Source organism: Paralichthys olivaceus, chromosome 14, assembly GCF_024713975.1.
Source record: "Paralichthys olivaceus isolate ysfri-2021 chromosome 14, ASM2471397v2, whole genome shotgun sequence".
In the NCBI taxonomy this organism is placed as follows: domain Eukaryota; kingdom Metazoa; phylum Chordata; class Actinopteri; order Pleuronectiformes; family Paralichthyidae; genus Paralichthys; species Paralichthys olivaceus.
The window spans coordinates 13,247,967-13,263,421 of NC_091106.1; the positions used below are offsets into that span (position 1 = coordinate 13,247,967).

The 15,455-nt window shown below is 45.1% G+C and overlaps 1 protein-coding gene across 5 annotated transcripts in view; it reads left to right on the forward strand.

Annotated features, from left to right (window-relative positions):
* Positions 1-15,455, forward strand: part of slit1a (slit homolog 1a (Drosophila)) — an 87,120-nt gene that overhangs the window by 45,702 nt on the left and 25,963 nt on the right. For all 5 annotated transcript variants that reach the window (XM_020095132.2, XM_020095141.2, XM_020095114.2 and 2 more), the window contains exons 5-10: positions 2,941-3,012; positions 4,154-4,225; positions 5,447-5,518; positions 6,318-6,481; positions 10,562-10,709; positions 15,017-15,088. In XM_020095132.2, coding sequence (XP_019950691.2) covers positions 2,941-3,012; positions 4,154-4,225; positions 5,447-5,518; positions 6,318-6,481; positions 10,562-10,709; positions 15,017-15,088 — 600 coding nt within the window. The remainder of the gene's footprint in view (positions 1-2,940; positions 3,013-4,153; positions 4,226-5,446; positions 5,519-6,317; positions 6,482-10,561; positions 10,710-15,016; positions 15,089-15,455) is intronic.

A 15,455-nucleotide genomic window follows, 5' to 3' on the forward strand; every position in this document is an offset into this window, starting at 1 on the left:
TCAGCGCTTCCCTGGAAATCTGCTTCCAAACTAATCAGTAATGTCAAACATCTCAGAGCCAGCACGGCCGGGCCCGAGCATAGAAAATACCAGTAAGGGGCAACCACAGACTATGCAAAATACAGCATGGTCTCCCACAGAAATGTCCTGTTTGCCGTTTTGAGAATGTGTAAATGCAGAAATGTAACGTTGCTAAATTTAATGTTGCTCTGGCTCCCGTAGGAGTTGAACCCGACGATAAATACTCAAAAGGACACAGAAGACTGCAGACTCCAAACCATGACCACTGTGATTATTCTGTTAGATGTGACAGGAGAGTGAAAGAATCAGGCAAAAGGAGAAAGCCAATATAATTGGAAGAAAGGCAGACTTTGTGGCACGATGGATAGCATCATTTGGGGTTGTCATGGTGCCGTTTTTGGGATACCCGTTGTCCCAGAACAGACCTACAGTTATAAAGCGACCTCCCAGGACCTTAGCATCTAATCCAATCAAACAGCACCATAAGTGGGAGCATATAGATCACTCCAGCCAATCGCGTTATAGCGTGCTAATGGGATTATGGTGGATTTAGTGTGTGGATTCCACCCTAGAGCTTTGATTTTACTACTTACACACATTGCATTGTGTTGGTATTGTCAGAGCCTTCTTGCCTCATCTTGCACTCCAGCCTCTCTCCATCTCTCCATCTTTCTGTCTGTTCTTTCTCTACTTGCCTCTGGCTTTCCAGCGTCACTGTCCTAGCACAGCAATCTGTTATCTTTTCTTATTGTAACCCCGGAGCGAACACACACACTCAGATGTGCACAGAGGAGACATGCCGCACTCCAGATGTCCAGGGGGAGAAGTCATTAACAGTGTGTCTGCACTACGGCACGCATCGTCGTGTGGTGTGTGGTGCAGGAAGGTGAGAGGACTAATTAGTCATCAGGTAGAGTGCAGGGCCAGGTAGAGCGAAAGCATTCCTCTCACTTGGAGCAGCCGCCTTGATAAGAGGCACCATTATATGCCAGGTGCCAGACTGACTCAGCTTTCAACTCTGCTATCAGGCTGTTTTGCCACTAGAGCAACAAAAGAGCTGGAAGGAGCTCAACTGCTCTTTGCTCTGATTCCTGCCAGTGAGTAGGGCGGAAGCTGGTTGAAGTTTGGAATGTGATTCTGCAAAATGTGGCAGAACAGATAGATTATTATTGTGTAATTGCTTAAATTGCCTGCTAACTGTATTACCGGACTTGTAGGCGAATGCAGATGTTTTACAGATTTGCCGAGGGAATAAAAGTCACACAGCACAGATGATGAAATTAGAGCGTGCCATCAGATGAGTATTTATGCTCTCTTTGAAGACAAGCCAGCGATGTGCGTGCTTCGCTTTTGCACTTCCATTTTTGTGAGTTGAGAATAAAGCTGTTGTTTATCCAAGCTGCGACCGTGCTCATTTTATGGTCATGTGACGTTAAATAAACAGCCATCTTCTAATGGCATGAGTGTAAAGATGGGGCAAGGCCCAACAAGTTAGACTGTCAATTTGATCCACTCACTGTACACACGCATTCATTTCCCATGAAACACTGGGACTGTGGTAGGAAAAATTTAATATTTTATTTTGGTAAACGTTGAATAGCTGTCTTGGATTTAATATAATAAGGCAACAAAAAAGCAAACACACAAATTACATTTTTAATTGTGGTGTATTTTGCCGCGGCCTACAGAGCGCTTTTAATTTCTGCTGCACCATAAAGGCTCAACCACCCATTCATTAGACAGATTGCACAACACAACCGCTGTGGTGAGTTTTTGCTCCCATCTTTTGTATCCCACCGAAACAATGAGCAATACTCATTCCAGGGATGAACCAATGGGTACACTGTGCGAGCTTGATGTGTTGTGGCAGTCATGGGAGATTGTTTTAACATTACCCCATGTAGTTTTATAAGTGTGGATACTTGTTGAGTGCATTGTGGGATTGTGTGCTGTGGTGTACATGAATATTAAAAAAGCAATAATCATCAGAATACAAAAAAAAACTGTTTTGTAGTTTTATAGTTTCTGGTTTTGAACTTTGGCCTCTCTGTGGGCGACCATGAGCACTCTGTTTACGTCCGTCTGAGCTGTGGGAGCCCTCCGTGTTTGTGTGTGTGTAGAGGAGCGACAGAGCCGTTCACAGTGAGGTTAGCTCACCATTTAAATGGCAGACAAAAGACTCCGCTAATTAAAACTATGGCTACTTGTGTTTCTCTCATGCTCCGTCCCCCTTACCCTCCGCTCTGTCACGCTCTTACTTTCCACACACATGCACCCTTCAAAAGCCTTATTTGTACCCTCCCAAGTGCTGGACACACACACACACACACACACACACACACACACACGCACACACACACACGCACACATACACACACACACACACACACACACACACACACACACACACAGCGCAAAGATGATGTTCTTTGTGCCACCGTGTCCTAATGAATCCGCCCCACAGGATCAGTGAGGACCCTTCGCTGGTCGCTGCCCTGCTGCCTGGTTGTTCGGTCCGTGTGCAGGCAGCGAGTTGGTCACCTCTCACCACAGTGTGGTCAAGGCACAGAGAACAAATTATAGCATGAGTGAACACTGAATAACCCGCAGCCACTATAAAATAACCGCTCCATTGTGAGTAGAGCTCCCCATGCTGCACCACACCTCAGGGCTTCGGTGCACATTAGAGAGGGAAACAACTGCCCTCAGCTTTCTGTTCTACACCGATGAGTGTGGTAACAAGGAGGTGACTGAATAAACTGCCAATAGCTTTGGTTGAAAAAACAGCTTTAACACTGAAAGTGAAGTTTTTGAAATGTGTTTATACTGATTCCAAAAACCTCCAAACAACCAAACCTGAACAAGACATTGTCAAGTATAAGTTATTGTGTAACTAATGTCTGCTTATTGTCTCCACAGAGATCTGAGTGAGAACTTCATCCAGTCCATCCCCAGAAAAGCCTTCAGAGGAGCCACAGACATTAAAAACCTGTGAGTACCTCACCCTCTTCAGCAGGAATAGATTCATGCAGAGGAGGGTCAATTTTCAGCCCTGTCCATTTGTTGGTTGGTTTGTTTATTTGTAAGCAAGATAACTGAGCGTATTTCCACAAAACCTTGTGAAAGGACGTATTATGTATGGGTCAGAAAAGAACCCATTCAGTTTTGGTGTCTGGGTTGTAGTTTGTTTATTTTTACACTGTCACAGTTTTATGGATGTTGATGAAAAGAGTCAGGCACATTGAAAGAACTGATGAGTGTGTGAAAGCTTGATTGAATTTAAAGAGCATGTTGGGTCTTTGGATACTTTATTCAATGCCAGTAAAGTCTAAGAAAAAGCAAACATATTAATGCTTGAGAAGCTGAAAAATTGAATTCTGGCTTTGAGTGATGTATCAAATATTTAGCTGATTGATTTTCTCTGAAATGACTAATCGATTAATTAGTGATAGTTGATACTTAAAGGGATAGTTCACCCAAAAATGATAATTCACTCATTATCTACTCACCACTATGCCAATGGTGGGTGGGTGACGTTGTATTGGATTTGGCTGCAACGCTGGTTACCCCTGAAACAAAGTGTTTTGTGGACTCAAATACTTCACCCACCCCTCCATCGGCATAGTGGTGAGTAGATAATGAGTGAATTTTCCTTTTTGGGTGAACTATCCCTTTAAAGCACATCACACTTAGCTCTTGTTCATTCACAACTCGCTCAGAATAATTCCAGCATGTTCACAATGTTTTTTCTTTATCTGTTAATAGCCCTCAATAGTCGTTTGTGTATGCATGTTCAGTGGATTGTATCATTACCTACCTCGCCGCTCACACACGCATCTCCCCTAAGACGTCTCGTAGCAACTGTGATTTACATCCTCACCAGAGTGTATGCACATTCACACGCACTCACAGATTTATGTTGTGTATAAATGCAGATAAACAACCAGTAAAGTCGTCTTGTGCTACTCTGGGGGTTACATGAGCTGCAGTGACTAAACCAGTATCGATTTACCATAGTCCATCAGTGTACTACTCACAGTATCGATGATTACAACTACTCCATGGGGAGACTGAAAGATTGTATATGTGTCTTGTGTAACAAAGCCTCTCTCTCCCTCTGTGTACTCTTCAGTCAGCTGGACAAAAACCACATCAGCTGCATCGAGGATGGAGCCTTCAGAGCTCTGAGGGGCCTGGAAGTGCTGTAAGTATCTGAAGTGATGGTATTCATCCAGCCCCACTGTAAATCATTCCATTAAAGTTTGATGAAGAAATGAAATAAATGAGGAGATGGTTTTGCCCTGCCAATAGCCACAACTAATATATACACATAGTACAGGCCTTTAATTAGTACGGCCTCGGTTATTATGCCAAAATACCCCCAGTGGGCCTCGTGAAGGGGCTTGCATCATGGAGACCAAGCTCCATTAACTCATTGTTCCACACAGTTGACAGACGCATTCCCCTCCATCACATTAACACCCCACCTACCCGCCCCACCACCTCCCTCTGCACTCCATCCAGCCCTGGGCGGGCCATCTGACAAGGGAGCTCCAACCATCTCGACTCCCATTCATGTGAGCGTGCCACCCTGGACGAACACGCTGTGCAGCTTTTAAACGTTTAATTAATCATCCCTTGTCAAAACTCATAATCACATGTTTCTGTTGGAACGCTCCACCTGAAACAATGTGGATGAACAGTGACAAAGGCACTTTGACAGCCTTGTTGTTTTTGTGGGGAAAGACGGAGCTGTGCATGTGTGTTTGTGGTGGGATTTCTTTTTAGGGGGTGGGAAGACAAAAAAAATGCCATTAAAGGCTGCTTTCACAGCACGGATGGATTGCAGATGTAGTGATAGGGTTGTCATAATGGTGAAAGAGGCAGTGGTGGGGGGGGCGTGTTGATGGCGTCTGCCTGCATAGGTTTTATGGGGGAGGAGGACAGGTTGTGTTAAAAGGGGGAGCAGGTTGAAAAATGGTGAAGGGTTATTAGGCTGATTGAAATTACCTGATTCTCACTCTGCAGCTGATGCCCAGGGTTTGAGAGAAGTGCGTGTGTGTGTGCGTGTGTGTGTGTGCGTGTGTGTGTGTGTGTGTTGTACATCACTCGAACTACAAGTCGCTTGTGATCGTGCGTGTATGTGCATGCGTCTGTGTATATTTGCATGCATGACTGTACGTATGCGTGGGAGGTGTGAGGGCTTCCCATCTGTGTGGAATGAGGTGTTATTCCCAGTGGGACACCACAAAGAGAGATGGAGAGAAAAGAGAGGGAGGGGGGGTTGAATTTATAAGATGGAACGGAAGAGGACGGGCGCAACAAAACTCTTTTAGATGTATAAATTTAAAAACCATATTTCTCACCCCCCTGCGCTGACAACGTGTTGACATGTTTGGGATTTTCTTTTTTTTCTTATTCACAGAACGCTGAACAACAACAACATCAGCAGCATCCCAGTCTCCAGCTTCAACCACATGCCCAAGCTACGAACCTTGTAAGTCCCACCTGTGCCACCACGATAATGCTCTACCTCTGTTGAGATTTACTGTAAGATAAAACTTTATTCCACAAACAGGCTCAGAAGAGACAATGAAGCATTCACATATGATGGAATGGGACTAGATAGGTTCTGTCATTCCATGCATTACTGGGAGGCAGCCATAACAGCACCACAGAGGGGTCTGTAGCATTGCCAAGGGCCATTATCTCCCCCATCTAAAGCACACACAACAACAACTTGCCCAGATTGACACAAATAGCCCCAGAAGCCTTTGTGTATTGTGCCTCGTATGTGATTACTAAATCTGAAATTACGCACAAATTAAAACAATTATCCGAGCTAAAACGCTCAGGGCCGTGACTCCACTGTTCTTGTGGTGACTTTTTGGGCTTCCTCGCTCCCCGTGGGGTTGCATTATATAGCCTCTCTGTGTGTGCACACATATGTGTCTGTGCACATGGGTTTGCAAGTTAGCATATGTGCACCAGAGGTCCACCGCACCACAGCAAGAGTTATTCTGGACAGACACAGCATTCCAGGAATGCTGTGTTTGGAGGTCTGGGTTTAGAAAAGTCCTCTTTAGCGCTCCTTCTTTTTAGAATGTGCCATTTACAATCATCCATGCAGCGTATTATTTAGTGTGTTTCGCCACAGGGATGGGATGCGATGAGTTTTGGAAAGAATAGATGCTATTTATGCTATTTTCAGTTGGATGTATTTTAGATAACAAAGAGGTGATGATCTTTTAATGCATCCATGTTCATTTATTTGTTTATTTTTGCTTTTTTAACAGCCGTCTCCACTCCAACAATCTCAACTGTGACTGTCATCTGGCCTGGTTGGCCCAGTGGCTCAGACAGAGGCCAACAATTGGTCTATTCACCCAGTGCACCAGCCCTCCTGAGCTCAGAGGACTCAATGTGGCAGAGGTGCAGAAACACGAATTCAGCTGCTCAGGTAAGACTTGTAGAGTTACATTAAAGCTTCTTTCAGACGTGCCCTGGACTAAGCAGTTCCTCCGTATTTTCTTCAGAGGAGATGCATGTGTGGACGCACAGATATCGGATTCCGGATTTTACCCTGGGGTTGAAATTTGGGTTAGGGTTAGGGTTAGGGTTGAAAGGGAATGCTTCTTTCCAGCATCTCAAAAAGAGAAACTTTATGCAACAGATGGTTACTTTGATCAGATCATTCGATCGATTGTGCCAAAACCTCCTCATGATTGCTCGTAAATATTCTCCTCCCTACACTCACACTTTGTTATTGTCTCAGTGTCTTCACCTGGCAGCCACCTGACCGCTCCTAATGCCGCCGGGCAGCCCCCTGGCTCTCTCCTCCTGCCCTTTCATGTGTCTCCAGCTTTCAGGAGCTGGCAGCAGTGCCAGAAAAATGCCTGACATGTATAAAACACACAGCTGGCGCAAAGGCAGCCCCCGCTGACAGTAGTACCCTGCTTCTCAGTTGTCATTATTCATGACCTCTCACCTCCTCGCACATGGATCACTGTGGCTTTGAACTTGCAGCGTCTGAGGGAGAGAGAATGTGCATGTGGGCGTGCACCGGGGTTATCATATCAGGACAATGGAAAAACAGCATGAGAACCTTCACTCCCCACAAGGCCATCTCATTCTCAACACCAGCTGTGAGGAGCGATTCTGTCTATATATGTGTGTGTGGATGTGGGTGTATGTCCCTTTCTCTCCATGGGTTGTGATTTTTACGCAGCCATACGGCGTGACAGCACAGATCATTAACTATTCATCGCCCAGGGAAAGAGACTCAAAGCGTGAGAGTGTAATGATACGGAAGGGGAGCAGGGGGTGTCCGGGAAACTTTGGGGTCTGGTTGGTTACAGACACAGAAAATTAAGGTTTTGCATGACGGGCAGTTGCAGATTATGAAACGTGCTGATATTACATTTCATCTTGTAAGAACTGGCTTGTTGTTTTTTAAGAAAGATGCTAGTAGATCAACACTGATTGGTTCACTGTAAGTCTCAATAGCGAATGTCGTTCATAATTTTTGGGTCAAAACTAACAGGATGGAACATGAAATCCATGGCTTTGTTTTCCTGCCTTTTTCTACACAACCATGCATTCACTTGCATTCTTCTTGAGTGGATGAGTGACCAGCAGTTGAACTCCCAGTAAAGGACTCATTAGGAACTGGCTCACTGGCACATACACATAAAAACACACACGAACATGCACACACATTTTTTTGTTTTGTATTTCCAGTGTTCAGCACAGTGTGTTTTCGCGTGTTAACTGTTTTGTGTTGTGACCAGGCCAGGCCACCTGCGGGGGATTTGGGGCGGGGTGGCGCTGTGTCGGAGGAGAAGAGAGGAGGGAGCGGAGAGGCGTGTTGTTGTTGTGAAAGGCAGGAGAGGGAGAAATGGGGTACAGCGAGTTATTAGTTTTTGCAAAATGTGATAAAATTCTGCAGCGCTCTCGGCATCACGACTCACTGACTCCAAGTATTCGGCTGGAATATTGGACATTTTTGTCAGTAATGAGCAGAGCAACACGCTTACTGCTTCACTTTGAAGAGTAATATCACATTTTTCCAGGCAGTCATTTCTCATCATCAACCCAGAGCTCGTTATTTAGAAAACAGCTATGAATTTTAAATGATTGATAATTGGGAAAAAAAACTAAATCTGGTTAAAAAATTTTATTTGAAAATTATCATTTTCGGAGCAAACACTTCTTCTTTTATTTTTAATTAGTTAAGCAGACTCTGGTGCATGACCAACAGCTCATTTGAGCGTTCTCTCCATTTTCATCTTCACTTTCCATGACCCCGAAGCAGTTTCGAGCTACTCTCAGAAAATCATCTTATTTATTTCAACCGAACAGCGGGAAACAAGACTTTTCACTGTGAGAGGACTTTCTGTCTGTATCCATTAGCTCATTTTAAGAGAAATCAGGAAAATATGAGGGCTTTACATAAATATCACTACCATTTTCATCGTAATTATTCATAATCCTCTGATTCAAGTTTAGATTAGAGTGACTTAAGTTTGACTGAGTGACTTCTGCAGTGATTCTACCAAGCAAAACATTTCCATGTACACGCCCCTTGATCGTTCATATGCTTCTTGTGCTAATTTAGGGTTACAGAGCAGAAAAGTAATGACTCTTGCAGTGAATTACTGCTCCCAAGGAATAATAAATGAAGTACAAATATTATGTTTGAAATGGGCAATGAGCAATAAAGTAATAAAGTGCTTGAGGGGTGGAATAAAATACAACTTGTGCAGTGAGAAACAGGGAAGAAATGACTGTTAAAAAGAAAGAAAGGGGGGAGAGAAGAGAAAGTGAAGCTTACTGTTGTGCTAGAAGGGAATTTAAGGGAAGAGACAAATGGGTAACAGGCGACTGATAAAATTTTGAAATGATGAGAGAAAAGAGGGGGAGGAAGGTTTAATGTAAAGGTGTGTGAGGACGGGAGTTGACGGGCTGCAGTGGCAGAGATATTGACTTGGAGAGGCTGAAAATAGTGAACGAGAGAACGGAAAGAGCAGACAGAAGAAAGCAAATAAGACAAGGGAAATGGGACGGGAATAGAGTGGTAGCGACGGCGGATGGGGAAGGATCTAATGGGGGAAACAGCACTAAGGAAGAACACGGGACGAGCGCACATCAAACAGCTTCACCTCAAGTATACCTGTCAGAGAGCTGTCATTGTTAAGGCCGCTCCAGCTGTGCTGTGCACTCTCCCTGATCCCAGACCTGTCAAATATGCCATGTTAGATCAGAGGGGACTTCTTCTCTGCCCTACACCTGATCCCAGATCTGTCAAACCTCATGCCATACCAGATCACAGGGCCTCAGATCACGCAGGTTTAGCGACTGCGCACTCTCGATGCTATTTGTTGTGTTTACCTGCTTCTGAGATCCAATAGAGCATCCCCTCCCTCCAGTTTACCGATGAACATGAAACCTGACCTCAAACATTCGTCAATAGCTAAATGGTCCAACGGCGAAAGCCACTGGTCTCATGGTAAAGTTGGGCGTTTGGCAGCGATCTTTCTCTCTGTTTTAGGGAGTGGAGTTGTGAGCACCGTGTTTTCCCTGTCGCTGACTTTCACCATTTCACGCTCACTCTGTCTTCCTCTCCCGAACCTACACCCCCACCCCACCCATTCACTCTCTCTCTTGCCAGTATTTTCCACACAAGCTGAGCAATAGATAGGAAGGTAATCAAATATTCATGGTTTGAAACTTGGATTAGTAATGCTGTGTAAATGAGGCCATTTAAAAGTCTGTTTTATTCATTCTATCTGGGTTAGACACACATCTTTAACACACACACACCACACGTACCAAACACGGCGTACTGGCAGCGCGAGCGCCCGCTCTTCACCACATCGCTGACAGTGCCGCAGCTATTTGAACAGGTATCTAGAGACAGTGTGATGGGTTGCGCGCTCTGTATGCAAATTGAAAAGTTGAAAATGTTTTAGAACAAATGGAAGTGAAGAGGTGGGGGGTTGTAAAGCTGAATGTGCAGAATGGCATCAATTCCGCCCAGAGAACGCAGACTCAGGAGGAAAATTTGCAGCGAGATCAATGGATGTTATTGGGAGGCCATCAATCGCCCCCCCTCCAACTCTATTGTTCACGTCTTTCTCCTCCCCGTGGCACTCCTTTAATAGATAACCTACTTTCTTGCCCATTGATTGTCAAGGATGTACAGCTTTACAATAAAGTCAAGAGAGGGATCTTTCATTTCTTTCTCTCAATGTCAAAACATCTCAGGGAATGAGTGTTCATTTGCAATTCACTTTACAAAGCAAGCACAAAGGGCCGATGACAGTGTTTGAGCTCCACTTGAATGCAAGAGCTGCTCCGCGATAATCCTCGGGCAAACAATCTCTCCCTGTAATCCTGTTGAAAGTCATGCTGCTATGATTTAAACTAACCCGATCCACCTGTGCTCGCACACCTGTAGCAGCTATTCCTCTCTTCTCGTCAAAGGTTCTCTTCGTACACCTCTCATGCAGCTTCTTCTCTCTCCCTCTTTTCTCACCAGGACACCAGGAGTCTTCCAGCCTGCAGCCGTGCAGCACGGGCGGAGGCTCTTGCCCTGCCATGTGTACATGCAGTAACAACATCGTGGACTGTCGAGGGAAAGGTCTAACCGCCATCCCGGCCAACCTGCCCGACACCATGGCCGAGATGTAAGCATGCACAGAACATTTTAACGTCAAAAGAGGTCTAGAAAAGATGAATCCAAGGCCAATTTCACCTATTTTGCCTAACTAGTGAGTGAAATAACTCTTAATGCATTTAAATCTTCCATAATCAGTTTCATGTATCTTTTGCCTTAGACTGCTTGGCATGTTTGAGAAAAATAAGAAAACAGAACCTTTTGCAAACATACTATATTAATAATTACCATCATAAGTATCAAAACAGGATTACATTATTAATAGTCAAAGTTTTTTCATTATCTAATCTGAACGCATCTTATTTCCTTCCCCCAGAGAGAGTAATGTGAGACATTTTCATAAATCTAATTTTATTTTCTGTTTATTACATTTGCAGATAAAACTACATTTTTATTTAATGCTATCCATCATGCACATCTCAGAGTAGATCTGGTTTTGGTTATATTATTGCACAAGATTACTCCCAGTCTGTGTGTATGATATTTAGGACATTTATATTTTCCACATTAGTGCTGATTGAGCTGCAGAACAACAGGACACAGAAGGAGTTCAGAGAAACGCGGGCACATCCTCAGCTGCGTTGTTCTTTGAAGCCTGGCTCTGCAGGGCACTTGTTTGAGTTAGAAATGTGTATATGTGTTACCATATGAATCTGTCGGTGTATACTCACGCAGGGGTTTAACAAGGCTGACGGAATTTAAACATGGATGTTATATACTGTTCCAGCTTGCTCCTTTCACCATGCATCACCTGGCAGCAAGATCATCCGTTTGCTGTTCGCCGAGAGAGACATGCAGACTTTAAAACTCCGACTGCAGGCTCTCACCGGCTCAGATGGCTGTGAACTGCGTGCGAGTGCTCTGCCATCATCCCTCCCTCGCTTTATCAGTCCTGTAACATCTGTCTGGGCATTAACTGTTTACGGCCCACATGCTATCAGCGCTCTGTGATTCATGGGAATGCACAGATAGACTTTTCAGGGTGGCTCTTTTTACACTCTTTATCAGGGGTTTAATGCCCGCTGGCAGGAGTCCGCATGAAACGGCACAGTAACTCCTCGATTTACGCACGGTGAGAAAAAGGGAGGGTGAAGGGAGAGAGCCAGCGGTCGTGTTGCATGATCTTTTGAGGAGCATGTGTGTGCTTAGGAGGACACAGCAAGTTTCTAGGTCTCCTCCTCCCTATGGGGTCTGTTTATAAATACCCAGCTAGCATGGAAGTCACAGATCCCATGTTCCCCAACAACCCTGACCTATTTCTCCTGTAGCTCAGTTTCCAAATTTGGATGTGCAGTTCACACTCCTGTGTGTTCTTGTCTTATTGTATGACCATTGTAAAAAACATTTAAAAGTTCTCACACATCCTGTGTATTGATATGTAAATAGTTCAGTCTCAGTTTTTGGCATGTTTCATGATTTGTAGTCCTCCGCCTGTAATGTTCCACAAGTGGAGACCGATGTGATCTATGATCCCCATAAGTTGCCAGCAGCATTGATGGGAGAACAGGGAGACAGCTGAAAGATGGCTCTACTAAGAACAGGTTTTATAGACATTAGATTCTCTCTGCACAGCAGATGAGTAAAGACATTTTAAAAGTCTCCCTGCCCTTCACATATAATTGGTACTTAACCGCGTCCTGCTAATAAACTCTGCTATGCTCTGATTCATCTTTTACAAGACCGGGGTGAAACTCTGTCCGGCCCATCAGGACCGTATGCAGGTTATTTTCACACAACGCTCTTCCTTCACTCCTTCTCCTCTCTTGATTTTTCACTCTCCTCCACTTCTCTCTCTCAGCTTGCCAAATCACCACAGGCAGGTTGGAGGACGAAGATCAGGCGAAAGAATAAAAAGAGAAGGGGGGGGGTTGACTCAGTAATTTGGTGCAGCAGGCTTGATCTGTGCTTGAAGTTCATTATAAAATCAGTTTCAATTACAGCAAGGCGGGCTGCTGGGTATCAAGGCCAGCCTAATGCCTTCTTAATGAGGCACTCGGAAACTCACATACACACACAAACACACACATGCTGCTCTCATTATGTACAAATAGGAGAATTGCAACCTCCCTGCCTTGCTCTCTCCCCTCTAATGAATGCCAGCGTTGTGTTTTTGGCTGTGAGGATGTGAGCTGGTTTATGTACTCCTCTCTTGCGAGACCAGGCCCAGTTGGCCTAAACACTACCACAACAAATTATTATGCACCATAGTCTCTGTCTGCAGTGACTGAAGTCTGCCATAAAAAATCTCCCCCCTCCGCCTTTCATCCGCTGCTGAGGTCCTGCCATCCATTTCTGACACACGCACTGCCTGGGTGAATACCCAAAGGCATAATGTGTTTCCCCTTAATGAAAACCATGCTTAGACCCTAATGAAAAGGATGAAGAGCATTGATTGGGCTGACACGAAAACCAACTCGCAGACTCACAAAGACAGATATACATACAAATGTTCAGTCTGATAAATTGGATGGGAACCATTGATTTTCCGTCTGAAGACAACTAGAGATTTTCTCCTTTTTCTCCTCTGCCAATCAGACAAACAGCTCCTTTGTTGATTGGAGGGATTAAGTTGCTTGCACAAATCGATTTGCGACGAGCGACAACGTGAGGCCTAAAAAGTTGTCACCCAGCAGTGTGTGTGTGCATGTGCGTGCCTGCGTGTGTGCCCTCGCCTGCCCCAGAGGGTTTTGCTATATGCTGACACACACTGGAGAACCACAGCACGTACGTGGCCGACACTGACACTGCACACACATGCAAGCAGCATGTAGAGTGCCAGACTGGTCTGGGCCAGTCCAACAGACGGGCTGATGAGAGAGGGCGCTAAAGCCACTTGGCCCAACACTCTGCCGCATGGTGAGGGCAGAGGAACCACAGGGTTGTCACTCCGCTGTAAATCCTCGGACACATTGGGACCGGCAGGCGAAAACAGACGGAGAGAGCGTGTCCACCGCAGGAATCTGTGGTCTGGAATCACTGCTATCCTAAGAATGTCAATTACTCTCCTCCATATCACTACATAAATGTAGGCCACTCCTCTGAAGGACAAAGATTGTTGATTGAAAAATTTGGAAACTCAAAACCGTTAAATGGCTGTGGTTAATGTCTAACAAAACATTTACCCCCCATGAATAGACATAAACACAGCAATAGCCTCAGGCCTGAGAGGCACACGATAAATCTGAAACGTCTCGAACAGAATAATTAAATCATGTGGAAATGGTCCCGAGCCAAGAAATCACACACTTAAGAGGCGAATGGTTAAATCTATCAACATCATTTTTTTTGCCGAGGGGTTTTGCAGATTTTAAAATATTTCACATTTTTCCTGCGGTGGCAAAATAATGGTCTTTAGATTCCGTCGCAGCCGCTTGTCTACCGCTCCTCGCGCATGCATGCAGGACCGCGCCTCCTGTAACGCCGCCAGCTCCTCTGCTGGGAGGCAGCATGGTAGGACAAGCAGACAGGCCCACAGCTGGCTCCCGCCGGGCCCTGCTAAGCCTTGTTAAGGACAGTTTTAAAAGCTGTGAACTGACCTGCAGATAAACAGCCCTCTGTCAGCTACACCAGGGAATTGCTCTGGGACTGAGCTGGGACATAAGTAGCAGCCGGCCTGAAAACACAGACATGCATGCCCACACTAATGGGGTTCAGCGATGTCTGTTTCCCTGGACCCATCTGAGACTGATTAGACTTTGTGACTGTTCGGTTTTAAATGACCGAGTGCATGCTCGTCTATATGTTCATTTGGTTCTCTGGCGAGATTTTGTCAGACCTTTTACTTTGTGTCAGCTGCTTTTGCGCTCACGGGGAAAAAAGTAAACTAAGAAAAGTAATATTTCACCACCCTGCACCGGTTTCACCGAACACGCTGACGACAGCCCACAGGATGAAGACAAATTTTACAGGAACCGGTCAGATCATTATTGATTTCAGGATGTCATGTGAGAACGTAAGTGCTGGAAACTGTAAATGTTATAACAAGAAGAAATATGACTTTAAGTTGAAGGCCTCAACACCCTCGTACAAATCAAGACAGAGCCTTTCCCCCCCTCCACTCTTTTTCCACAGCACTTTAGTATTCAGATTGTTTATTGGTTCTGAGGATGTTATGACTCCAACATGCCTGGACCTATTACAGCTGGGGAATAGATCTCCCTAATATAATCAGGCCAATCGCCGAGGGTCAGAGGTTATGGGGGGGATTACTCAGCACTGTTGCCATGGAGAACTCTATTGTTTGGTTAACTGATGGTATCTCCTCTCCTCTTCTCTCCTCTCCTCTCCTTCTCCTCTCCCCTCTCGTCTCTCCTCCAGACGTCTGGAGCAGAATGGGATTAAGTCTGTTCCTCCCGGAGCCTTCTCGCCCTACAAGAAACTGCGTAGGATGTAAGTACAGCAGTACACTCACCTCAGGGCTAAATAATACAGATGAGAACAAGAACTTGAGGGCTGAAAAAAGAAACGACAATTGGCAGTCCTCTCATTCCGCTGCTGAGTTCACATGAAGTATTTATTTTGTCGAAGCCTAAAGAACATATTCTTGTTCTCAGATGTAGGGTGGTATGGAACACAAGCACTCCGATGTTACACGAGCATAATAACAGCTCTCGTCTTCCACCGCTAGGCACTGGTATTTCCCTGGCGGGTGTTGTGTCCAGTTTGTGTGTGTGTTGTGCCTGCGCGGGCAAATTGTAAACTGGGCCTGGGAAGATGAGGAGGAGGAGGAGGAGACGCAGAGTGTGCCGGAATGAGG